Source organism: Pyxicephalus adspersus, chromosome 4, assembly GCF_032062135.1.
Source record: "Pyxicephalus adspersus chromosome 4, UCB_Pads_2.0, whole genome shotgun sequence".
In the NCBI taxonomy this organism is placed as follows: Eukaryota; Metazoa; Chordata; class Amphibia; order Anura; family Pyxicephalidae; genus Pyxicephalus; species Pyxicephalus adspersus.
The window spans coordinates 125,252,448-125,280,118 of record NC_092861.1 but is presented as its reverse complement, the minus strand read 5'-3'; the positions used below and the strand labels follow the sequence as shown (position 1 = coordinate 125,280,118).

General features: G+C 37.8%; 1 protein-coding gene across 1 annotated transcript; it reads right to left on the bottom strand.

Annotated features, from left to right (window-relative positions):
• Nucleotides 1-1,961: 1,961 nt before the first annotated feature.
• Nucleotides 1,962-27,671, bottom strand: LGALSL (galectin like). Its single transcript, XM_072409558.1, has 5 exons — nucleotides 27,501-27,671; nucleotides 19,955-20,026; nucleotides 15,005-15,093; nucleotides 12,524-12,701; nucleotides 1,962-5,551 (listed from the first exon to the last, which is right to left on the bottom strand). Exons 1-5 carry the CDS (start codon nucleotides 27,531-27,533, stop codon nucleotides 5,408-5,410), a joined length of 516 nt encoding a protein of 171 aa, XP_072265659.1. The 5' UTR covers nucleotides 27,534-27,671; the 3' UTR covers nucleotides 1,962-5,407.

Below are 27,671 nucleotides of genomic sequence, written 5' to 3'. Positions count from 1 at the left end.
ATTAAAAACAAGGATTGTTAGAGGATTTAACACAAGAGAAAGGAGAACTGTTCTAGAAATGTTTGCAAGGCATTTCTCTTACATCCGGGTCTACAGCTGGTTAACATATTTAACTTTATTGGATAAATGATTTCATAGTTGTATATTTTGACTATATTACTCTATGTATGCCATTTATATATAAAAGAAGAAAGATGAATAGAAGCAGAAATAAAGACCAAGAGTTCTCAGTGTTTGTCTTCAATCCTGCAGGGCAGCCTGATCCATCCGGAAGTGTCTTGCATCAGGTCCCGTGTTGTCCCAGCATCCGTCCCTGAGCCGGTGCTCCTCTTCTTTCTAGTTCTTCTTCCTATGTCACTGACCCAGGCACAAGATCGGGTGACATAGGTTGGAAAAAAAACTTGCCAATCTCAATTTTTCTCTTTGCACGAAAAGGCTCCTTCTGCACATGCCTAAGATGCTCCTGCATACACAAAATGAGCATCCAAGAGCCTCCCGGGATGGGTGACATAGATATCCCGGGAGGCTTGCGCTCCCATTCATTCTCGCCTAGGCCAGGGGTGTCCAAACTTTTTGCAAAGAGGGACAGGTTTGGTAAGGTGAAATTGTGTGGGGGCCAACCACTAACATTTTTTTTTAAAAAAAAGGGTGTTGCACTTAAAAAAAAAAACAACAACAAAATTTTTACTTAACATAAAAGCCATAAAAATGTAAAGTGAATTTTCTGAGTTTAGGCAAGCTTTAAGTATTACTATAGAGTTAACATTTCTCATGAATCAGTTAGGCACAGAGCAGCTTAAGTAATATTATTCTAAGTAAATGAAAGTGCTTTTTGTGATGAATAAAAGAAAACCTGTGACACACAGCAACTCAAACTGAGATTATGATGAATGTTAAAAGTGAAGGGTTCTCCATTAGTTTGAAATGATTAGAAGAACTTTTTATTGCTGTCAGTGCATTTGCCGGGCAGGTGCTCCCTCTTGTTGTCTTAATGAGCCTTGTAACTAAAAGGAATACCATCAGAAATCCAACATGTTGGTTCTCACCAAAACAAGGTCTGCAAGTCAGAAAAAGAAAACTGCCTTCAAGGAGGGGGTGGGGGGGTTCCAATCATTCCATTTGGCTATTCTGTAGATAAACCTTAAGGAGGTACAAAGTTAATGGGTCTGATTTATCAAAGCTCTCCAAGACTGTAGAAGATAGACTATCATGAGTGTGCCTGGGTAATCCAGCAAACCTGGAGTGGATCTAGTCCAAGACTGCAAATATTTGCCAAATAATAGCAAGTGATTTTAGGAAATCCATTCCAGGTTTACTGGATCACCCAGGTTCTTCCATGGGAGTCTATATTTTCTCAGTTTTGGAGAGATTGAATACATATGGCTCAATATGACTGCATGTGTACACTGTTTACATAGATTTGTCACTTTCACCCGAATATCTAGAAAACACAAAATACAGTCACTTAAAAGTGTATGCAAGTCCTACATTTTCATATTTTTTCACCTTTGGTTTGAATATTTCTTAGAAAAAGGTTTTGTGATATCGGTTTAAAAAGTGCAATATTTGTATGTGGCACACTTTCCGTGATATCTGAGACCTCCTAATTCTTATCTCAAGCTTCATACACACATCAGATGATTGTCGCAGGAGATGAACAGTCACGCTTGACTTTATCAATTCTGACATCTTTACAGCAGTCCCCTGACATCATTCCTCTATCCACCATAGATGAACAATCGATAAGGAACAACTTTTCCAGTGACAACTGTATGGGACTTTAAAATATAGAATAATTAGTCCTTATGTTGTGGAGATCTGTAAGGAGGAGGTTTGGTGGATTAGCAAAAGAGTAGTTTTTGTAAACTGCTCAGAATTATTATAACTCATACACGCATGCCAATAGTTTATACCAGTGACTGTACTTAACAAAATCATTAAATGCTCTAAATATACCAGTGTGAGTTTTGGTGGTTTTATTTTTTAGAATAGATTTTTTTTCATCTTTGAAATCACTGCCTGCATTATTAACAAGTTACAAAATGGCAACATTGTTGTAATACTTGTGCATCGATACAAAAATTTAAAAAGCATGAAAATGACATTCTATACCCATAATTAACCTCTATATCCAAAATATCTAGAAATATTAAAAGTACATGAGATGTTCATTCAGTGATCGTATACTCAAAGGTACATTTGTACATTCAAAGTGTTTAACATTAACCGAAAAAAAAAATATTGCTTGCTGTCCTAATTCTACGTACAACAGATAAATAAGCAACAATGAGAGTTTCAAAAAAGTGTAGCCAACAAACTGTGCAAACAAACATAATCTACATTCTATGCAAATACCCTGACTATATATAAATAGATTATTGTGCTATGCTAATTCACTTCAGTGCAGAAACAATGTTTTCACACAAACCTTTTTCGTTTATTAGTATGGATCATGATTGCAGTAATTACTTTAAAAAAATTGAATTGTGTTATGTAGTGACATACACATATTAAGAAACACAATACCCATGATAGTAAAATGAATACATGGCTCCCACACGGGCACAGGATAATTAAGTAATTGCTGGATAACACTGGCTCAGAAAGTAATGGTAAAAATGTATAATAAAAAAGTGACAACTTTACCAGCCAATCAATGCAGGCAGGGGATATGGCTTACATTACAGGGATAATATTGCTTAAAGGTTCTAAAGGGTTGAATTGCCCCTGGCTTTCTAAATCTTTTGTTTGTTCCTGATGGGGTTCTCAGCTGCATGTCAGACGTATGTATAACCGAATAGGGATTGTGAAAACCTTTGTAATGGTCATGGAAGGTGGATGGACCTCAATACAAAAGCATGGAGATCTCTGTACCAGAATCTCCAAGGAAATATTAGTTTAGGTTAAGCTGTATACTGAAACACTATAGCTGCTACTGTACAAAAAGGCATTCCAAGGGAGCCATAATATGCTTAATAAGCTCCCCTTCCTTCTGCTTAATAATAATATGCTTAATAAGCTCCCCCAACCTTCTTTTCAATTAATCACAGACACATATTGAACTCCTATGTAGTCTGCAATAGGAGTGCGCCCCAGCTTGTCATTGTGTATATAATATGGCATGGTGGGTTAATGTCTAGCAAGTCCCAGGTTTGAGACTTGGCTAAGACACTATCAGTTTGGTGTTTATGTGGGTTTCCTCCAGCAAACCAAAAACAATTGTCAATTGTCCCCCCCCCCCCCCCCAAATTGGCCTTAAACTATGGTAGGAACCTTAGATTAGGAGCTCCTTTGAGGGACAGTTATTGGTCACCCCCACTGGGCCATGCGGCTGCTTGCATGCCTTAAACCTAGCTGCAAGAACATACCTCTGGGGCTGAGTAAGCAGCTAGGGTTATGGCACATGGCCGGATTCACCAAAACGCAACTTCATGCCTCAGTGCAGGTAAATACTAAGTAAGGCTTTGTTCACACTGGCTTGGGGTGGTAGATTGTGTCTCACACAGTGTCCAACACGCAGGAACAATATGCATTGAACGCAATGTCTAATGTTCCCACACAATGCACTGCAGCTTCAACATACATTTCTGTATTGCATTTCTGTCTGTTTTTGTGTAGTACCTAATTTTAAGTAAAGAGTAGGATCATTGCCATAATAGACAGCCACACAGGAGGCTCTAGCTTGCTGCTCCATGCATTACTTTTTTTGTGCACTGCCCAATTTACTGTAAAGAATAAGATTAGTGTCATAATGGACAGCCATGCAGGTAGCTGATCATTGCAGTATAACGAATGGCAAACACATCTTTGTGATCTCTTTAGTGTGAGCGAAGCCTTACTGCTCTTCATAAATAGATGATGAATAGATGATAATAGTTATGACCATTTGAAATACATGTAATAGTCATGGCCTGAAATCTACAGTGCCATTCAAAAGCTTGCACACACCTTCTCATTCAACGGTTTCCTTATTTTTATTATTTTTCACATTAAAGTAAAAGGTGGCTACTTTGAAGAATCTAAAATATATAACATATTCTGGGTTGTTTAAAAACATAATTCCATATATGTTCCGTTATAGCCTGGATGTCTTCAAAATATTCTACAATGTGGAAAACATTAAAAAATAAAGAAAAAAACAATGAGCTGATGTGTCCAAAATCCTGATACTGTGCATGTATGTCTTCTAGAATGCTAATGTATAAACACCATGGTCTATATATGAGATGCTTATTCACAATAAAAAGGGAGGCTGCTGGTGATTTATTAAACATACTGCAGTTATTTTTTAAGGCTGTTTGGCATTTTGAAGAATTAGTGCACCTTAGTGATAAAAACACAAATTTATTGGTATGTTGTTTGCTAAACACCGCTAATATAATCATTTCAATGCCAATACCCAGCAATTTCATTTCATTAAATATAAGCAGTATGTTTTAAATAAAACAGCGAGGCTGCAAAACAAGGCACCCCCAAAAATATGTACTGGGAACATCACAAGGAGGCAAACACACCTAAAGTGTAGAATAGCAACTTGAAACAGAGCACCTGCTGAACAGGTAAATATTCTTGTTTATAGGGTACCTCTAGTTTTACATTTTTGAGATGCCTATGAGGTTGCTTTAAAAGCATTTATAAAACTGCTAAAACTCACACAAGAAAGACAAGAAAGTCAATATCACTTTCTCGCAATGATTTTTCAGGTCTGTTTATTGCCGTATTGCCTTTCTTAACTGTGGGGCAGGCGTACTAACACTGAGGAGAAGTAAATGTATACTCCACAGACCACATGACTAATTTTTTAATTGGCTGAAATCTGATTGGTTGCTATACCAAAGCAAATACTTTTAGTCTTGTAAATTACCCTTTGTATATTGTTAACAGACACAAACCTTTTGCATACTGTACCCATATACTAGGACTGCCCTCTAAATACTCTGCTAACCATTCTGAACATTGTACTGTACATACATAAAATATTATTATTAATAAGCACCTACAAATCAAAAAAATTATTCCTGATAGGTTTGTTTTAAATGTCCCATGAACAATGTTCCCTTTTATTGACTGGCTTTTTCAAGGTAGCCCAGAATGACAGTTAGGATGATGATAATGTAGAAAGTAAAGATGAACTCCAAAATGAAATCATTGTGGAAAAATTAAAAAAAGACTGATATGATGATAAACTGATCCAAAGCATTATGGCAAAATGTAATCCAAGTCATTAGAATCTGATTTACAAACAGCCACCTCTGATATACCAAAAACAAAATGGCTGGCGATGACTCTATTGTCCTGTCCTGCGGAGTTGATACAAGATCACTGCAGACGGGGTGAGCTCTGTTTCCTTGTAGGTCCTGAAGTGCCTGCTGACAGTTCACTGGTGACACCAAACTGTTCCTAGACATCAACCAAGTTTTGTAAGCTGGAGGTCCCCATTGATCTTTACAGTGTCAATAGCAGATAGAAGTTCAACACGGTGATAAAAATCAAAAAGCTGATGTCCATCGACGAATACCCTGAAACGTGGATGTTCGCAGAGTATCTCCACCTACAAGAGAAGATAAATGCATATTAAATGCTGCTTGGATGTGGCTGACCTCATTATCAAGTACCTAGGCACAAGCTTGATTAAAGTTGTACAAAACTTTCAGTCCCATATTTGCCCTGAACGTGGTAATCACATCACCTGGGTAGATCTGGTAAATGCCCATGGAGCCAATACCGGTATTCTGATGGATGACATTCAAGCCAACCCATTGTCACAGTCTACCAGACTATTTGTTACTTTGCATAATACCTTGCAATCGTTGAACTTACTGGAATATTGTGATCTGTATACCTGACATGTTTGTACAAAACCAACACAAAAAACTCAACCTGGTCACCTTTTTTCATCCATAGCCTAGATGTGTCTGATGGGGACATTGAGGAAGTCCATACAGACATTTTGATTATCATATAATCTTGCAGGAATGCACCTTGCAAGCATGCCTTGGCGGCATCACACCTGGGCAGGCGGCATACACTTTTTTTTTGCTGTATGCCTGTATGTTAGGCCTAACCGCCTCCTAATTTAACCCCTAAGTGTCAACCTAAAACTAATACTTTAGTTTACAGTAGAAAGGACTATTAAGACAACCATTGGTCCAAAGTAGAAGAGTCCAGTTCGGTCATTACAATATAACATTGCAAAAAATGAGACATGATTAACCTGTTCAGCTAGCTGGGTTACTCCTTGTGTCAACAGCACAGAAATATGAGAAAATACAGATCGGGTATAAGGATTGCTGCCTGCTCAGGTCAGAAATTTTAGTTTTTGTTTTTTTGGGTGGAGGGGAAAAAAAGTAGAAATTAGAAAAATGTGAAAATTTCAACTTTTTCTCCAGTGTAATAATTTCCATGTCTTATAATATGTCACATCTGGATCCTAGATCTTTACAAGTTCTTCTAATACACACAGAACGTTTAAGTGACTTCTACAATTCCCACTAACAGCACATACAGATGTTTAATACAGCGAAGAGCCATATCGAGTGTGCAGTAACCCACAGTAACTAATACAGGATCATCTTCTATTATGACTTTGTATTTTCTCAGGTTATTAGATCTCTGCAGGCCTACTACTTACTACCTTCCTAGATTACTTAGGCTACGTACACACGTCAGATGATTCTCGTCTGATAATCACCTTACAGCTAGTGTCGGAGGAGAATCTGACGTGTGTACAGCGCTCGTCTGATGTCGTTAGTATGTAATGATGATGTATGTAGCCTTAGTTAGTAGTTTACTTTACCTGATTTTACTTACTTTAAGGATGAGGAAAGTTATCCACTAATTTTAACGGTTGCTGTCCTGTCATCCTGCCTAACTGCAGTCTCCCAGTTCCTTAGTGTACTTCAAATTATCAAATGATGGGAAACAGTAGTTGGACGCAATGTAAGATAATACTTAATTCTGATATTGTACTGTAATGCACTGGGTGTATTAGCAGCTAAACAGCAACTATCAGACCTCAGGGGCTCTTGAAATGAAACCATGAGTATGTACTGATAATAAGATCCCTGCCTGAACAGTATGTTGTCTGTTTATAAGCCTCTGACATGCTGTCCTGTATACAGTATGTTCATTATCCTGTTTTCCAGGATACAGCAGTGACAACAAAGTATTGCACTCCGGCACTAATCTTATAATGCTTCCAAATCCATATTAAAAGAGATTACTTTATATTTAAGATACTTCACTCCCACTATACAAAATAACTATACAGAAAACATCTGGCGGGTAAGGAGTCCCTAAACCCATATATATATATATATATATATATATATATATTAAAGTGTGACAGACCTAAATTAGGTGCCCATGTTTGCTGAAACTTAAAAAAAAAATTGATTTTCCCAGATTAACATTTGTTCAGGTAAATATTGATTGTTTGTTAGATTGAGCACACATCTATTTGTGTATTCCAAGTATTATGAATATGAACAGCTTGTGACCTGCAGAACAAAGATATCTCTAGGTTGTCCATAGAAAGGAAAGTAAAAGTAACCAACAAATTATAACTTGGCTTTTTACCAACTGAAATATTATTACATTACAGAGGATCATATCAGGGCTTGTTGTAGGGTAAGATTAACTGGGCAAAAGCTCATGAACACCATCTTTTCCAGGGCCCCAAATGACAAATGGCTAGGTGTGCATGGAGCTAGTATGATGTGGAATTTGGGCTTCCTCTTCATACTTGCCCAAGGTCCCATTTTGTCTAAAATCAGGCAAGAACTACATAGCCTCTTCTGGCATTAAAAAAACTGTCAGGGCCTTTTTTTAAAAAGAATGCATTCACCCATGCAAAGCATCACAACTCACACTACCTCTTGTTATCTCATTCACTCCTAGGCTGGAGAGGATACACTTTAATCAGTGAAGCTGGGTGATGCAGCAAATATGGAATGGATGTGGTCCAGGATTAAAAACATTTGCTAGCATATAGCAAATGATTTTGAAGAAATCCATTGCAGGTTTGCTGAATCACCCAGCTTCACTGATGAAAGTGCATCCTCTCCAGCCTTCCAGAGCTTTATTAAATCAGGCCCAATATGTGAACAGGACCTAACGGTTCCTTCTCACAATGAAAGTCTAGACTGCCTGTTAGCTTATGGCAGCAGTTGTTAATGTCCCAAAACACAAGTTAAAATACATATTTTTTTATTCTTTAAAAACACAAAAATTATTATGGCTGCATTGTTACTAAAGTGCTTAAAAGCCTTAAAGAAAAACAAAACTAAATCTAAATTGGAGACAAACACATCATAGAGCTGTAAAAACCTGTCTGGTATGGGAGAAGTTTGGTAATCCCAAGTGTTTAGTGATCCTAGAGTACAGAAAACTACCTGTGCATCTCCTAGCAGCATGGCAATTGTTAGGTTTCCCATGCGCTATGTTGAAAGTGGACCCACCACTGAGAAGTAAGCTGTCATTGCTGAATTGATTGTACGGAATGCTAATTGCCTGGATGTAAGGCTGATCTTTTAGTTTCCGTCAAACAAATGAAACAAGCATAAAGATAACTGTGCTGCAATTAGCTGAAATCCTGAGCTATTCATTTATATATTACTGGGTTAGAGATTCAGAAAGTACAAGATGCAGGTTCTAGAAAGTACTATTCAGAAGGCCGAGGATCAGAACACCAACCAGGCAAAATAGTAGTTTGCAAAATGCAATTGTCTTATCAAACCATAAGGTAACCACTATAAAACCTAACCCAAAATATGTGCTCCATGAAAACGAAGTATAATTTCCCTTTATTGAAGAATTCAAGACCCTATCAGTGACAATTATCAGAAGGCTGGAGACTTGTGCTTCACACACAACAATGGAAAATGCTCCCACTGTCATGGGCCACTTGACATTTAAGGCAACATGCTTAACATGACCTCCTGGTGTCCAGGAATTGTCCAAATCGGATCTTGGTGGATGCAAATATTCAATATTACTTAGCTACTTAGTCACTGGTACATTCTTAACTGGCTATGTATGGTCATATTCAGTTCACTGTCCACGTTGCGGACATGGCAGAGAAACAAGGAAGATAATTTTGGAACTGGAATTTCTCATGATATAAAAGAATGCAATTACATGTAGTTTAGCTTTTAATCAAGTTTTGGTTCATAGTGTTTATGAAAGAAAAATTTAAAAACTTGATTTTTGTACTTCTCTGAAATGCACGCACATTGTTCCATGTTTAATCAGGTTAAACTTTCATCAAGTACAAAAAAATAACGGTGTATGTGCCAAAATTTTTTTCTAATCTTTCTCTTTGACAGGACAACAAGGGTCTGTTAATAAACAGTAATTTTGATGTTTGCTGCCACTGAAAACACATAGATTGGAAAGTTTTCCACCATAAAATGTATGGTGAATGTCAGGTTATAAATAGACCCAATAGTGTAGTTTTGGCTCCAAACTGTAAAGCACATGTTGTTATGACCTGCCTACTTCAATACAAAATACTTTGGATTACAAAGAACACAAACTCATCTTCCATCATCTCCATAACCACTCTTTGTCAAGGGGCTGACAGCATATAAATTTATCAGCCCACAAAATTTATGGCAAAATCTTGGAATGGAAATGTTGGAGTATGGAAACCCTCTTACATGTCTGATGCTAAAAATCAAACGTTTTCGGGTCAGTGAATCCAAACTCAAATGTACCGTCATAGGTAGAAGCATCACAAAAAACCCTTGGGAAGCCTTTACATACCTAAAGCCTAAGGGCTGACTAAATACTCTTTTAAGACTCAGAACTTTGATCTTTAATGAGGCCAAACAAATCCCAGTGAAAGCATGGCCATTGGGGATGCCCATGGTCACACAGGGTAAATCGAAAATGGCATGGTACCTAATAAAATAAAACAAAAAAAGTTTGACTATATCACGCAATGTTCATGCAACTTGAAAAATTTAGCTTATCTCAGAATATGAAACGGCAGACTTTGATCATCAATTACTGACTTTGTGATTAGAAGCACTGGGGTCTCAGTATTGGACCCAGCTGGACCCTTTCCCTCTCCTCCTTACCTTGTCACCATCAGTCATCACAAAAAGAGAGGGACCCCTTAAGAATGAACTCTTATGATGTATAAACACATAAATTAATGCAGCTAAGTAAGATTCTGCATTTGTTTATTATCATCTGCATTTTATGACTCTATAGTACAGAATGCTGCCAGTTAAATTTGATGATCACATAGAAACATAGGGCTCATTAGAGTGCTACTTCAACACTAAGCAGCTGGTGGTGTGTCATGGACCAGGTGGCACCTAAAATGTATCTGTAGCTCAGAATGAAAACATACATTAAACAGGGTTTTGTCAGAACCACTGGTTTTTAGTGCTGTCTTTTATATGTCCTGGTGACTGTTCCCACATTGACTGAAAATTATAGTAAATCCAACAATAGTATATCAATTGTTAAAGCTACCACCAGAACAAGAGGTTTAGGGGAAATCTGCCCCAAGAGTGTTTCAACCTATTGACAGCTAAGTCATTTCACGTGTATGTATTTCATCGTTGTAATACATTGCTTGCCTTATGTTTGGATTGTTTTAATTATACACCTTATAAATAATTTGCTGTCTCTATTACACAGTCTGCAGGACCAGTGCTCTGGTCAATATTATCCTATATATGTATATATTGATTTGGCTTTACATAGTAGTGGCCACCGTTTTATATATCTAAAAGCACATATGGTAAACTGGTATTTTGAACTGATTATAATTAAATAAATATAATCACAGACATTTCTCAGGTATACAATATATACCATAAAATATTAAAAAAACAGCTAGTGCCATTTCTTGGAGATGAAAGAAGAAGCTAATTATGCATTGTCTATAAAGGTACTGTTCCTATGCAACCATGCTTCTCTGAAAGTGAAAATCGGCCCTGGGCAAAGAAATGTTCTGAAGAAATTATTTGCATCAGCAATTAACATTTTTTTTTCTAAAATTCTTTCAAGTAACACACTGAAATTACAAATTTCTCTTTCTCTTATCCTTGTACTAACACCCACGTACAGATGTATGACACATAAGGGAAAAATGTAAGGCCACACAAAGTGCAACAATTTGCTGTACTGTACATATTGGTAAAATGTTGAAATTAAACATTCACAAACACCACCGTAAATGAAAATAAAAGGATATTGTTAAATAAAATAGTCATTACTAAATTGTGTTGCTCACATAGTGTAGATGTCCACAGAAATTTTGCATTTATGTTGTTTCCATAGGGAGGATTTTGCACCTTTCACACGTTTGCATGTTATTGCAATTATCCCATGGTTCCTAGGCTGAGATTTAGAGCTGTAGACTTATTGCAAAGCAGGCAGGTGAAGAAGGCAGACACATCCTTTTTTATGTTATGAAGGTTTAGGGACCCATTCAGATACCTGTTTTTTGGTAACATGCATTTTAATTTTTTATTGCACACACCAACACAATGTACACTATTGCCCAATACACAACACACAACTGTATGTCTTTTTTTAGGTACAATAATGTGTCCTGCCAGCTCATTCATAATAATGGGTAATAGGCTACCTAAACATAGCAGTTGTTATAACTTATTTGTAAATTTTTTTATGTCTCTGTCCCACTGGAAACATTTCCCTGACTTGCCACGTTTTGTTCTGCATTTTGTGTGCAACATGGTGGAGACAGGACTTTGTTTTTTCAGGTCAGAGTCTGCAGAAAGGAGAACACTGCGAAGAAAAGTAATGACATCTGCATGGGTCAAAGGCAGCCATACCATAGCGCTCACATTGCAGACATACAGCTATAAGCCTGTAGGCAAAGGAGTGCCTCAGCACCCTTACATACCATTTTGACATTACATTTTTTAGTAGTAATTTAGGACACGTGCACTGCACAGTTTACACTTTCAGCAGGTGCCGAAACAAACTGTTCCTAGTGTGCTTAAAAATCTTAACCAAGAAGAAAACTGGAAGAAGTAGTTGCCAGCAAAGTAGATTGTGGACATTGCACAGCTCATATAGGGTGACTACAGTTTTAGACTAAAAACAGTTAGGCACACAACCATTAACCCACATTTACTGTAAACCTGCTGATGCTGATTTTTTTATCTTCCCATATCGAGAGGTTCAATAATTTTGTTTTAAAATAGAAAACCACTTTAAAATAAAAGCAAGAATAGCATTACAACCTACATTCACCCAAGATTGCTATATTCTTTCTGCAAAACTGAAAATTAAAAAAAGGTCCTAAAACAAACCAACATACAGTCTAGGCTTATACTCAGTTTTACTGGAAGGTATACACGTAGCTGCATGCCTATCACTGGTTACACAGCACTATGGTGAAAGAATTTGTACACAATTTCTGTTTCACACACATACCACAAAGGGTACTCCAGTGCAGGATCAGAGGTAGTACACAGTTACCCACCAGGCTAAATCTCAAAAGACAATATTTGGCTGTATAAATGAGATCACTTACTCTGAATGGCTGGTCAGCAATAAATGGAAAATAAGAAATAGCTGACTCCCCTTCTCCCCACTCCCCGGAGACACAGGCATTTCTTAGTAATTGTTTATCACTGAATTCTGCTTTTATTTCAATAGCAACATCAGCTGGTGGATCATCCATGTCTCCGCATGTCAATCTGATGTCAAAACTGGAAAAAAAATTGAACAAGTACACACATCAAGTTAACATAAAACAATGAAAAGTGCAAGCACATGATTTTGCTGTATGTTTATATGTTCAAAGAGCTTGGTTGGTAATGTTCCATGAATTTTACTTGGCAACAATGTTATGCCATGGGCTTGCATCACTGTAAAATGCCGGGGCTATTAATAATATACTGTACATACTTCCTGCACTGTGCATTGCATTTAAAATAGAATATCCAAATGGGTTCTAACACATATTGTATATAAAAGTGAATAAGTTGTGTGAAGTTATCTACTGTTTCATTCAGTCCACATAAATCCAAGGTATGCCACCCTAACCTACTTTGAATAACTTTGGATACACACATAATGATGATATACCAAAACATCAAATCTGCCTGCTAAGTACTGTGTAGATCCCTTTGTAACACGGAAAACAACTTTAACCAATTATGGAATGGACTTCACAAGACCTCTGAAGGTGTTTTGTGTTATCTGGCACCGATACATTAGCAGCAGATCCACTGCTTGTCTGTTTTTCCTGCTTTTTACAAATCACCCTTAGGCACTGACTATTCTTGCTGCCTAATATAGCCCACCCCAGTGTCATTGTATCAAGATTATCATATATCATATATGTTATACACTTCACTTGACAATGGTTTTAATGATATAGCTATTTGGTGTATATGAGAAGTGGTGATCTAAGGGTGTGAATGTTTCAAAGCATGCCAGTATTATAAGCTTTCCAGTTTAAATCTGTAAGACAATGCAGCCCATGATCCAGAACTGCAAGTGTGGTGTGAAGTTTGCAGCATGTCATATACCAACATCAACAAGATATTAACCACTATTGTGCCAAATAGAGAGAGCTAATTTCATTTATTGGGTACTAACAGAAAAAGGCCTTATTTATTATAGCTCTCCAAGGCTGGACAGGATACACTTTCATCCGTGAACCTGGATGATCCAGCAAACCTGGAATGGATCTGGTCCAGGATTGAAAACATTTGCTAACAAATATCAAATGACTTTTAAGAAATCCGTTTGCTGGATCACCCTGATTCACTGCTGAAAGTGTTTTTTTCTCCAGCCTTGGGAAGCTTTAATAAATCACGCCCTATGTCTTATATGTCCTGTTTTATAACTAGAGCCCTATCAATTTCCCAAAATTAGTTGTCAAATCTAATTCTTTGAGTTGTACTAGCAGGAAATATGACAAGAATGATTAATAGAAAGGAAATTATGTACTACAGCTTGCTGTACAAGTGCTTTTCTACTAAGCTTATGCTCTTTAAAAGTATTACACTCATGTAAAATTATTAATGGCAGATAACCAAGAAACAGTCCATAGCATGCCCTTGTGATACTCTTAAGGCTGTTTGTGTAGCAAGTATTTTCACTGACATATTAGCATTTTTAAATATTTTCTGCTGCAGTGAGATCCGCAAATAGAACATCAGATGTACAAGTCACTTGAAGTGATAACTCTTAGTACTTAAGTACTAAGTACCTAAGTACTAGTAAATTGTTTTTCAGGTACCCAAAGCTTATGACTAATGTGTCTTGCTCACTTTAAGCCTGTTGTGATGTGCAATAGAAGCATTTATTTGTGCTGCAAACCAGGTAATTGTGTGCAAAATGCATCAATAGTGAACATGGGCTTTGTTCTTAGCTGCATATGCTTATATTTTCTTTGCTGTCCCACCAGATTGTTCGGCCACTAGCATCTCTGTGTAAGCCCTACTCGCCCAGGCCCTATGTGACAATAGCCGGCCACATATAAAGTGTGCCACATGCACCCTTCTGCCTGAAAGCACTGGGTATTTCTTTTTCTCTAAGCAGATGAAAGTAATAGTGGATTGAAGGAAAGGCATGTATGTAGTGCTGGGTATGGGGCACTGAACATGTTGACTTGCCCTGCACAGGTTTACATAGATGCATAAAAAGTCAAGTGTTGGAAGTGAATTTCTAAGTTTTAAACATTCTTTTAGTACAAGGTGCTATCCACGCTGTAATGGTATTGTACTCGGGGGCATGGTAAAGTGTGTGGGGTTCATCCTGCAGTGTAATCTAGTTCATAGAGTTGGTATAAGTAATGCCCTTCTTTTTCTTGAGTACCTGCTGCCAGAGGGGTTCAATAATTGTTTCTCTCTGTAAGTGAACCCGAAATACTAAAATGTTAGATGTTAGCAAGGGCAAATAAAGAATGCAATACAAACAACTCATTCAGCAGTATTGGCAGGTACAAATCATAGTTGCATTAGAGCAGGTCAATAGGCATATCTGAACATGGATTTCACACCTCTCTGGGTTCATTCCGACAATTCCCATTATGAGGATCTTCTTCCCCGGCCTCATGCCACCTTTTATGTGACCACAAAATGGAACTGTCTGAAAGGAGAAAGAATAGAGTTACAGGTTAGCAAAACACAAATATATACAGACATCAAATTACAAATAGCTTGAGAACCACACTGCTCAATGCCCAACTATTTAATCAATACCTTTTAAAGCTCCCTTTCAGTGGTAAAGCAGACTTATACATAATTAAATGGATGAAATCTTTTGTAGCTAAGCCTGAGCAGCAGCATTGGAAATATTCTAACCTCATTCTGGTGCCAAACCTTCTCTTTCCTACAGTTTGTTTTGAGACTTTGGGACTACTTGGAAATATTTTATCCCTGGGGTATACAAGAAGGCTTCTGCTAAACCAGTGCAGACCAAATATAGGATTTATATTACATAGTAATTATTAGAACAGTGTAATTATTGATGTACTGTGTCTCCTGCGATTGTTGTGTATTATGTACAGTGACCATTTCATTAGGACTTTCTCTCCACAGCCTATACAGCATACACAGTGGGCCTAATTTATTAAAGGCTAAAAAGGAAACACTTTCAGCGGTGAAGCTGGGTGATTCAGCAAACCTGGAATGGATCTAGTCCAGAATTGAAAACAATTCTAACGAATAGCAAATGACTAGGAAATCTATTCCAGGTTTGCTGGATCATACAACTTAACTGCTGAAAGTGTATCCTCTCCAGCCTTGGAGAGCTTTATTAAACCAGGCAGAAAATAAAACAGAAAATAAAAAAAAATAGTGGAAGGCATCTGTACAGTAGAGTACCAAAACCAATACAGGGAAAAATAATATTTTACTTATTTTGCTTATTATCTACTTGGCAGAATGGCATTACATACCTCTGAAAAAAAATGTATGCAAAAATTATGTTACCAAATGCCCAATAGTCAGTCATTTAGAAATGGAGAAAGCAGAATTTCTATGCATATTAATTATCACCTATTATTTATAACAAACAAATATTTGGGCTTTGCTAGGTAAAAGATAACTATAATTTTGAAAAATGTATCCTTCGGGTTAATTCTAATCCCCCCTCCTCACAATGTTTTACTCATCTGACCACACATATGCAATATCCATGCTGTGATGGCCATGGGAGTCGCACAGTTGCCACTGCAAACTCTCCAACTGGTCCCTTGAATTTTCTGGGAATCCCATCTGTTGCTATGAAGAAGCCATTAATCAATGAATATTAGATAGCCTCTCCATAGGTATAAATAGCATTTTCTAATGAATGTCCAGAATAAGTCAGGAACCATTTGGAGAGTGTGCAGCAGCTGTGTGGCTCCCTATGGACTCCACAGTATGGATTTTGCACTGACTTGGACAGGTAAGTATAAACCCTTAGGTCCATTCTGGTAGCTTAAAGTATATTTTTGCAAAAATATATTCATCCTTTAAAAAATACCATTTTGTCAAAATCATCTTTGTCCACTCCTTTTAATATCGTTCCTCCAAAGCCTGTATTTGTTTGTTAAGGCCCCCTTTACAGTTTTTATCACACATTCTTTGATGTGGGTAGACATACATTTTTATTTTTGTAAAAGAAAGAAAAAGAACTAAAAAAAAAAGACTATTGTTTATTTTTCAAATTATAGAAAGGAAAACTAGGAAATAACTGCAAGCAGCAGATGAAGAGCTTTGGTAATGAAAACCCAAATGAACCGGTGCAGAAAAGTTAAACATGTTGGGACACTTCCTTGGGCTTTTACTGGCTTTGAAATTAAAAGCAGTGCATTAGATGAACGCAGAGAATTATCTTGCAAAATTAAAAGCTAGCTTAATAGTTTGGTTCCGGGAGTTCCCTTGTGGCACATAAAACTGCAGGATTGTAACCTCTCAAACTAGTCTATATGAAAGTCTGGAGGGAAAGTCTTGGTGTTATAATTCCAGCAACAAATGACTACCTGCTACCTGAAGAACACTAAATAACTATGCCTAATGATGACTGCTAATGATGATTTTTAGCTGTAAAAAAATACTGTATATACATCCTGCAACTATAACATGGACAAAAATGATTGCAAAACATCCAGAAGACTTTGACACTTGGAGAATATCAATCTCAATCTTCAGTTTATCACACTGTTGTATGTCAGCATATTGCTCAAGAACTAAAAATCAAAGCTGAACTTCAGCCAAAATATTTTTTTATTATTTTAATTGTATTATTATTATTTTAACTTTAAATAAAGGTTAGCAGATGAGACTGATTATTCAGTGATAACTTTGTCATTCCCTAAGAAAGTAATATATTACTATTTTGAACACAAAATAGACTTTGTTTTAGTAATATTGTTCTATAAATATGACTTTTTTCTAATTTGGCCAATGTTAGTTTAAAGTAAAATATTGTACTGCAAATTAAAGTATATTTTACTTTTTTAGACATTTTCCTATAATTTGTCTTGTTTGAAACAACACTAAAGATATGTTTCTCACACAAAAAATGACAAAAAATGCAAATTATTAGCAAATTAAAAATTGTGTTTTTTTTCTTGTAAGGTTTCTCTAACTGCAGCAACTCCAATGAGTTGTTAAAAGTGAAACATTGATCTATGCAAGTAGTAGCAGTGGTTATTCTACCAAAAGGCACTAGCTGCTTCCTTGTGTCTTGTGTGATTTCTCCTAGGTACTGTGCCCATTGCACACTACCCATTCGGGGGTCAACTGATAGAATCTTTTAAAAGCTCACCCCCAAACCAATTTATATAGAAACCACCAAGTTGTAGGCCCTAGCTTATCTTTTTCTTTATTGGTGCCAGGAGTACAAACCAAACCCTGTGTTAGCCTCTTATTGGAGCTTACATAGGGGTCTAATATAGGGGTTTATAATGTTCTTATGACAAAAGAAATAAGTAATTTTTTTTCTGTAAATACTCTGTAGAGGGAATTCTTTGCTTATAAGTCTCAGGTCACTTTAATGTTTATGTGTTCAGAATTTCAGTACAGGGCAAACAGGAAGCATAGTAAATCATTACCCAGACACTGTACACACCCCCAGGATTATTCCAATATTAACTACCCATATTATAAACTGCCCTATCAATACAAACTTCTGCTAACTTCAGTGCATCCTCTACTAAATAGGTGCAAGTATAAAATTCTTTTTACTGATATAATTTATATGATTTATGATTTATAGAATTCTCCCTGGTTGCATTTAGTGGAGAATCTACTTAGAAACCAGTAACCCTAATTAATTACAACTGCCACATTGGAAGAGTTTTTTTGTAATGTGATATTGAAGCCCATATGCCCATGCTGTCTTTAAAACAGCACTGCAAACATGTAAAACTGTTTAGGTTGCTGCAGAAGGTGTATTTGCTGGGACAACAACTACTGACAGGTGGGGTCCAGAGCTCAGCAGAGAAGCTGATCTGTTCTTTGTTGTCATCAGAATGCAATGAAGAAGTCCTGGGGCCATATTAGAAGAATGCAGAACTGATACAGTTCCACTCAGGCCCCCTATACATTACTTGTATAAGTGAGATTCTCCCCACTACCATTAGGCAAGAAAGTATATATATATATATATATATATATATATATATATATATAGCGTATGAACCCCTTAAGCTTCCTGTTTTAGGTTCACCTTAAAGCTAAACTGGACATACCTTGCTGGCCCCCAAACCTATCACCTGTGTTTTAAACATGTAAAATGTGTTATCAAAGTGTTATACACACGTTATTACAAAGGTCTAAAAAATATTTTAAAGCTTTAAGGTCTTCTTTTAACTTCACAGATACACAGTGCACATTCCTAGTAAAACCTGATCCTCAAAGGATGAGACCGCCTGTGGGATATGTGTTGAGTGTTAAATGGAGCATAGAAGAGCAGTATTACCTATTACAACATTTACACTATGCCTAACAAAAGGACAACCCCTGCCTACACTAACATATAAAACCACCCCTATCAAAAATAAAAAAGTCATCACTTTAAAACAAAAAAATAGTTGAAAATAAAAAGAAACATGTGAACCCAAGAAGTAAACATAGACAAGCTGATTTAATTAGACAGAATAAAGAACAAAGCACAAAAAGCAAAATGCAGTACCCACAACAACATATGAGTATCGCACAAAGGACACACAAGTGACAGCTACTATACACAGGTGCTCAAGGGTTTTGTTTTAGGATTACAATAAGAATAAAAACAATTCCTAATACCATCCCCAATGTAATTTAAGTGCTTAGATATTTAGAACTCCTCCAGGGATGGACTACCAGGTATGTAAAAATACCTTATTTTTACATGATCTCTTTTTAAATGATGGATTCTTACTGGTTACTAAGTTTAGTACTGGTTTTGAAAAATGTAAGGAAAATCATTTACAAGTGGAAAAGATTTTTAAAGGATGCTGCATATTTAATTTGAGTTTCACTTTGTAATGGACTGATTGTTTACAGGCGATCTGCACTATTAACTATGCTGTACATACATTTACCAAATCTATCATATTGTAATACAGAACATATGTGTACCCTTTCCAGAATACTTACAGGTCCAAGGTATGCTACTGCTTGCAAGATTTAACTCTGTATAACATGTATGTATGATGATATGTAAGACAGATCGGTAACATACAATACACCATAAACAATGTAAACTGAGATATCCAATTTATTTCCCCTGACCAGTGAATAAAAGAAGCATTTAAGGTATATGCTGCTTTACAAATTCTCCTGATTTGAAGACATAATGGACCATGGACACTTATGGTTCATTGCTCCAGCCCCCCATCTGCCAGAACGCTGGAAAAAAAGGACACAAAAACCTGCATCCTTTAAGAATTGACAACATTATTTTTTGAACATTCCAGAGGAGATTGGATAGATATGTCTGTATATGAATATGAGAAAATATGTAGATGAGAACTTACCAATCGTGGAAAATAGACCTCTGCTTGAACAGGTGAGCCCAATGGACTGCTTAATCGTCTGCTGTCCAACTGCTACAAAGGAAAAACATGATATATGTCAATAAATATAATAGGGGGGAATTACTCTTCCATGAATTGGTATATGCCCATTGCATTGTTTAGAAAGCACTTTATATTTGATGTTGAAACCATAAAATTCAGAGAGTAAGTCTGATGTTAGTTTCCTGTTCTTTTAAAGTACAAACTAAAGACCTCTATATAGCAGTCTGCAAAAGTCCTAAATCCATTTCCTTGTGATACACAAGTACACAAAAAAACTTCCTCCTTCATTTGTGTATCACATGCACCCCCTCCCAGGCATTGCGGCTCATAGTGGGAGGGTTTCAGCAACAGATGAAGAGCTGTCAACTCAGAAAGCAGTGGGCAGGGTTAGGGGAGGAATCTTTCAGGAAAACAGCAAGCCAAATACAACTCAAAAGTATAAAAATGTGAATTCTATGTTTCCAAAGAAGATACTGATTTTTTGCCAGCTGCATAGTGAAATATATTAACACTAATATTAAACAGATAGCATAACTATTTGGAAAAGTGGAACATTTTAATGCAGAATTAAATGAAAAAGAGAACAAATTATGAGCAAGTAGATAATTTTTTGCAGAAGTGATAGGCGGTGTCCCTTCTGTAATAATAGAAATGTACAAGTCTGTTTGAAATCTTTGCTTTAATGCATTGAGGAGTTACATCATTTGTACCTGACCAGTCAAGATAGTGCTAGACCCTGAACCTGGAAGAGGAACGGGTGAAAATGCACTGGCAATGAAGCATGGACAGGTTATTTTAGTTTGAAAGTTGATATCAGGCAGGTAAGTTTATTTAACCACATAAGACATAGCCTGTTCCTTCTGCAAAAAAGACTTCCCTGCTTGCAAATTATTTAGTTCCACTTTAGAATGAGTTTCCATTTAATGTCATTACCAATATAATGCTTCCCAGAAAAAATATCATTACAGTGCAATGTTTGTTGTTTCTTGCTTTGGCGACAGCATGACCTTCCATATACTCCAGATAGGGCCAGCCTTCTGGAAAGATAAGAGACATTCCCTACCTTTGCACCTGTTCAACCAGATTGCAGCACCTGCAATATGATCTCCAGCGTAAGAAAGTGACGCTCAAAATAACATTAGTGATATAAGGGCTTTATGTCAACATAATACTAACAGGGAAGTGAAATCTTAGTGATCAGCAATGACATAGAACTAGAAAAAAGGCCAATAAAACCTCCCTTGGGATGCCTGCTAAGTACTACTTGCTGTAGTGCAAATGCTTTAAAGATCATGTGAGCGCTCAAAACCTTGTTCACTAATGCAGGGTTGGACAAACTAATAATAGACCAAGAGCTAATCAGTCTAAGCTAGGAGCCAGCAAAAAAACTTTACAAGGGTCGAGACAGCATCAATCATTAAAGCAAACATGTAAATACGCTATATAAAAAGTAACACAGGCAGTGTGCAGCGAGCACAACAAGGTGCTATTTACATGTGACTAGGCTCACCTGCCCCGTATAGGGCTCCTTTTAAAGTCCTTAACAGATGTCCAATAAATGTCAGATGATTGTCACTGGAAGCAAACTTTCATGATCCTTTCAAGTGACAGATTAATGAATGAGCTCTGTACACACATGTCTGTTCCCTTCAATGAAGAGGGGAGGGGAGAGGATGGACATATGGAACCCTGCTGTACTCTCCTCCATTGCTTTAGCTTTCAATGAAGGATCAGCATACACACAGGGGGAATACAACAGAGCCCATTTCCCACAATTTCCAAACTGGGGAAGCTACAACTTGTGGTTGTCACGCCATTACAGCCCTACAGTGCCTATAACTAGGTAGGAAGCAAACAGTTGTCATATACTAAACAATGTGATATATGTGATTGTGGTTGGAGGAATTGAGTAATTGGGGAACACATCAAAGAATCTCATTGATTCCATTTCCTAGGCATGTGTACTAATCGTTTAGTAAAAAGAGTGACTGGACCATAGGCAGACACCATACAGTGATGGTGAGAAAAGATTGTGCAGAATAAAGTTGGTCACTCGAATGACATGTGGAACAGTTTATATAAAGTACACATAGTTTGACCTCTATTATTTTGTGGGTTGATGATGCACTCCGCAAAGCTTACCCAATCAGGAGCTAAGAAGCAGCCTAAGACTATGTACACACGTGCAATGATTCCCATCTGATAATCGGCTCAGCGCTCATATCAGATGAAAATCTTGCGTGTGTACAGTGCTCGTCGCCCATCGTCCGTCCTGGAGGATCCGCGCAGTATGAACGGCAAATGATCATAATGCAAGTGAAGGAGAGAGAGCACAGCGGTGCTCTGTCGTTCTCCCTCCTTCTCTCTCCATAGAGCAGAACGGCACCATATGTACACCACTCGTTCATGCAACATGCATCGTGAAAGATCCTTTCCAACGACAAATATTGCACATGTGTGCTTAGTCTTAAAGTATCTTATCTATAAATCAATGTGTATAGGATTTGCTGGCAAGATCCAGGATAATTAATGATGTTTTTACTTTGCTGTGTGTTTACAAGAAGAAAGACTATTTTGTTTATTTTATGTAATCAGTATGAATATCTCAGTATACATTAGTATTTGTTGGTATTTGCTTTATTTTGTTCCATATTGTACTAAAATAATAAAGTAAATGAGCTGTGAACTGACTGCTTTAATCCGGCAGCCCTCATCCTCCTTAATGGCTTACTCCAGGGGGGACCCCCTGCTCAGGAAAGACCTGAAGGGAACTCCTTCATGGTCACTTCAAACTGATACACCAGATGGATAGGGATCTCACATACAAGGCCATACATATAATCCCTACAAATACACTTTATGGTGTTTAAATTAGCAGAATTGGAAGGGTCACATGGCTGTCCAAGTGTCATTCTCTCAACTGAAATGTCACAAATAATTAAATGTCACAACAGCCCACAGACTGTTTTGCAGTATTTTTAATCATGCTTCATGTTGTATGTGACCAAATTTAAAGGAATCCATTCTTTACAATGACATACTTACAAATGCTAAAAAATGCCAGAAAGGCTCCTTGTTCTTGTTAAGCTCCAGTATAAACAGTAGTTATGTTTTCCATTCATTTTCCTAACAGACTTTCAGTCATCCCTATACACAATTAATATATTACTTCTTCTTGGCTGCATTGACCTTTTTGTATGTCCCCACCTCCAGGCATATTGCTTCAATTTTTCCGTATTGCCAAACGCTCCAGACTTCTAGCTAAGGTATTTTTTTTTTTTATAATTCACTTATGTTTCTTCAGACATATGTACAAAAACAAATAAAACAGTTAAAGGAGATCTGTGACCTATGATTTGCAAAAATGAGCGCCACTGTACTTAATTATAAGTGCATCTGACTTTATAATGTTTTCCTGGTGTTCCTATAGCATTAGGAAAGCACCTATTGCAGCTTCCTGTTATGCTGTGCTGCTTTGGAGATCATTGCTGCCACTCTCCTGTAAATCTGCTTGCACTATAGGGGAATGTAAACATGATGCAGGGGTGTGGCTATCAGTGTTGTCACTGCTGCTTTAGAAACTTTAGGACTTTGCCAATCAGCATCTAGCCACACCTAATCCCACCCACTGGCTTTGGGATTGGCAGCACCGCCCCTACTGCTGAACCCCACCCACTGAGAGCTGTAGTGTCAGGGAGCAGGAGCATGAGAGACACAGTAAAGGAATTCACCTATTCACGTTTTCAAACTTTTTAAAAATTCATTTAAACCTTTTTACATAACTTGGTGGTTCGATCCACTTGTTCAAACGCAATAAAAATCCATTGCTTTTACTCAAACCCACCGCTATCAATGCACAGATCAATATAAGGAAAGTGCAGTCAAGAAAAGAATTTGCGCTCATACTTAAAAATGCAGGCAAACAGAAATCAATTAGGAGGTTTTAAAATTCCATCAGACACTTGTTGATCATCAGAAATCATTTCATTTTTAAAGTGATCATGAGGTACAAAAATTATAATAATGCATTTATAAATTTGTACCTTTTGTATGTTCTTTTGTAGTCTTGCAGTTAGTAAGATTCAATGCACTTCTTACTAATCTGACTATAAATTATTAATGCCATTCTGAGCCCAGCCCTGGGAAAAAGAGACTGATTTAATTTTAATAGTTTAACTATGCAAGTGAATATTAAACAATTCCAAATAATTAATACATCAAAGCTATAGCAATAAAAAAATAAAATATGATGATAAATAGCACGTCTAGAAAATATGGATTGCTATGCTCAGGGATGTCCTAAGCATTTTCAGTCTTTCTAATAAATGTCTGAGAGTATTTACAAATAATGTTTCATATTGGTATGGTTAGTACTGGTTAGGGACCCATTGCTGCAGACCTAAAAAAATAATGGTTGGAGTATAGCTTTAAGGATATTGTTGTGAGCAATGTCACCATGCCATAGCTAGTAGGGATTCCAAAGACGGGGGCAGCTGGCATGAATAAAATCCTGATCAGTGGCTTGTGGCACATAACATAGAGTAAGCATGCGAGTGAATGATGAAAACGCTACGTCGATGGCATTTATCTATACACCCAAACTGGCATAGGGCCTGTGCTGTCTATAAGAGACGCTAGAAGTCACCGACACTGGTCATGTGTTTTTTCTCTTTGGGGCGTTGGAACATTAAATAATAATGTAAAACTAGCTAGAACATTCTAAGCTTTACAAAGCATGTAATTATCAATAAAACCAATAACGTACTTACTGCAGCAAAGCCTAATTTATTCCAGCTATCTTTTTTTAGACCTAACTTCCACGTCGGGTTCTCCCAAGGCGATTCATTTTACAACGTATACTTGTCTTTGAAGCCTTCAAAATGAAATGGTTAGAAATGTCTAGTAGGCTGTGATGTTTAGTTTTATGTAGAGCAATAATTCTTATACCAAAATGTTCTTAGAACAAATGACAACTTTAACAAGGTCCAAAAATATAGCAGTGTGGTCCACTGGCACTGAGTTTGAAATGTCCACACAGAAGTGGCCTTAAGTGAATCTCAGATTGTTCGTGAAGGCTAGGAGGGCAAAATGCTAACTGAATGTAAAAAGTAATTTACTATTGGAACATCTAGCAATCTAATTGTGTGTATGCAGAACCCTAAAGTACCGTATGTACTTGTTGCCTTTAATTCCTCATGAAAAATAGCAGGGCACTACTTTGTATATGAGTGTGCCCTCTCACTATAAAGTTGCCTAAAGTTCTTCTTGCAGGAAACTCCGACATGAGAACCAAGACACCAGGATGGCGACCTCCATACACAGACCAGAGCATGGCATGGTAAGCCAGCTGTAGGGAGACCACTGCAATACTAGTGACTAATTCTTTAAATGGGAAAAGTGGCACAGCTCCCAGGTCCTCTTTAATTGGTAAATATGGCGTATTCATGACAGGTATCATTATGGAAGTCTATGGGAAAAAATGTCTTTAGTGGAAATTTGTAATCAATCCTCCCTACAAAGTAGTACTACACAAAGGGGAAACATTTCTGAGCATGTTCACACCTTATGACCTGGTAATATATTACACACATGGTGTTTGCTGTATGTGAATACTATACTATATTACCACGTGTCAGGCCATGTACATGAGAGTATACAAAAGTGCTGCTGGACAGTTACTATCTATAGCAGCTGTCGTGGTAAACAAGTATGGTGAAGGCCATTTCACAAAAACTTTGTAAGAGAAGTTTGGTAGATGATAATTTATAGCTGTATGGGCAGCACAGTGGCTCAGTGGTTAGCACGCTGGGTTTCCAGTGCTAGGTCCCAGGTTTGAATCTTGGGCAGGACACTATCTGCATGGAGTTTGCAGGTGTCTGTGTGGGTTGCCTATTGTAGGGACGTTAGATTGTGAGCTCCTTTGAGGGACAGTTAGTGACACAACTATGGACATTGTACAGCGCTGCATAATATGATGGTGCTATATAAATACTGTGTAATAATAACAGAGTTGGCTGCAATTTTTGCCTTATCAGCTAGAAGTTTGCTGCTGCACCGTGATCAATGGCAGATGGATCAGATAACAAAAGCAGCTCCTGAACCAGGTGATTCTCCAAACGCACTCAGCAACTATTGCAGTTCAAATGTTTCTTACAAAAAATGATAACAGAGTGATTCTATATCTGGGAAAAATCCCTACTACAAACTGCTTGTCCTTGGGGAGGAAAAACATGGCTTGCATTGGGACGCAGGGTTGCTCATAGCGGTGAAATGCTGACCGGCAAAATCACATGATGTGTACAAACAGATGCCACACACAGCAAAGCAGGTCAAATGCAGCTCAGCATAGTGTCATTGATGTATATAGGAATCAGTTGACCCGGATCTGAACTGTTCCTCTGTACACAAACCAGTGGCCCCCATAAGGTTCCTTGTCATTTTGCTGGGGTCCCCGATATTCCTATACTAGGCTGGCTTTCCAAGAAACTCAACACTTGCACAGGGCTACACAATGCCCTCTCTATAGAAGACAGCGCTGGGAGCTGGTGACTGGCAGCACCCATGTGCCCAATACACAATGATAAGAGCTGACCCATAATGCCGGGTTTATTATTATGTTTTTATTTCCTACAGACTACAAAACACACTGCGCAGGAATGCGGTAACATGTTACGTTAACACACAATAAATCCGCGGCTGCACTATAGTGCTTTTTTAAAATTGGGTCAACAGTGATCCAATGTACAGAACTGCAACGCATGGCAACGTAATACCCTGCGCCATGGTGTGCTATGTAACAGGAAATCTTGTATGTTACACATGACTGCATGACACATGGCAATAATGCAATGCTCAGGAATGTAGAAGTGTGAATGGGCCCTCCAGGTTTTATTTTAGGGGTGCAGAAATGGGGCCCTATAGAAAAATCATAACCATCACCACTGCGTCTTTTTACTCTGAGCACAGCAATCGCCCTAATAATACAAAATACTATTTTTATAGCCACGGTACAGAGAATTTATACCCTATAAAGCATAGCTGGGGCCCCTGTGCTCCTGGGCCCTGTAGAAGCTGCAAGGTCCCCCATTGTATGATTAGTACTTGTTGTTGTTGTACCAGAACCGATAAGCAAAGAGTGAATGGGAAATCCATGTTTATTTACATAATTCCTGAATGATCTGCATGGACAGGACATACTCCATGCAGCCTGACCCCAAACCAATCCATACAGGAGGGTCACCCCATTCCTATACTGACCCCTGGGCTGGCATTGAGGTGTGCCCAGCTCAGTAACACGATTGTCAGCGGCAGATGTGAATACACATCGCCATGTCACAATGAATGGCATTCGCATTCTTCCAGTGCTAACAGGTATGTGTGCGAATGGCAGAGATGAATGGGGTGACACAGCTGGCACAGCCGGGTCCCTCCCCCTGATTAATTCATTGTCCTGCCAGCTATGTGCCCCCCTCGGTGCTGCCAGGCTGAGCCTGGGATCACTTACCATCGTCTCCCTCTCTACCAGGGACCCCGCCATCTTGTAGTGCCGAATACAGCGGTGCCGCAGGAGCGAATCAGCCGGAGGAGGGTGAATGGAGGGCAGCTCTGAGCCCAGCTCTGTGCGGATCACAGCACAAGGAAGCCGAGGCTGACCTGGCAGATTGGAAGCTCCTTC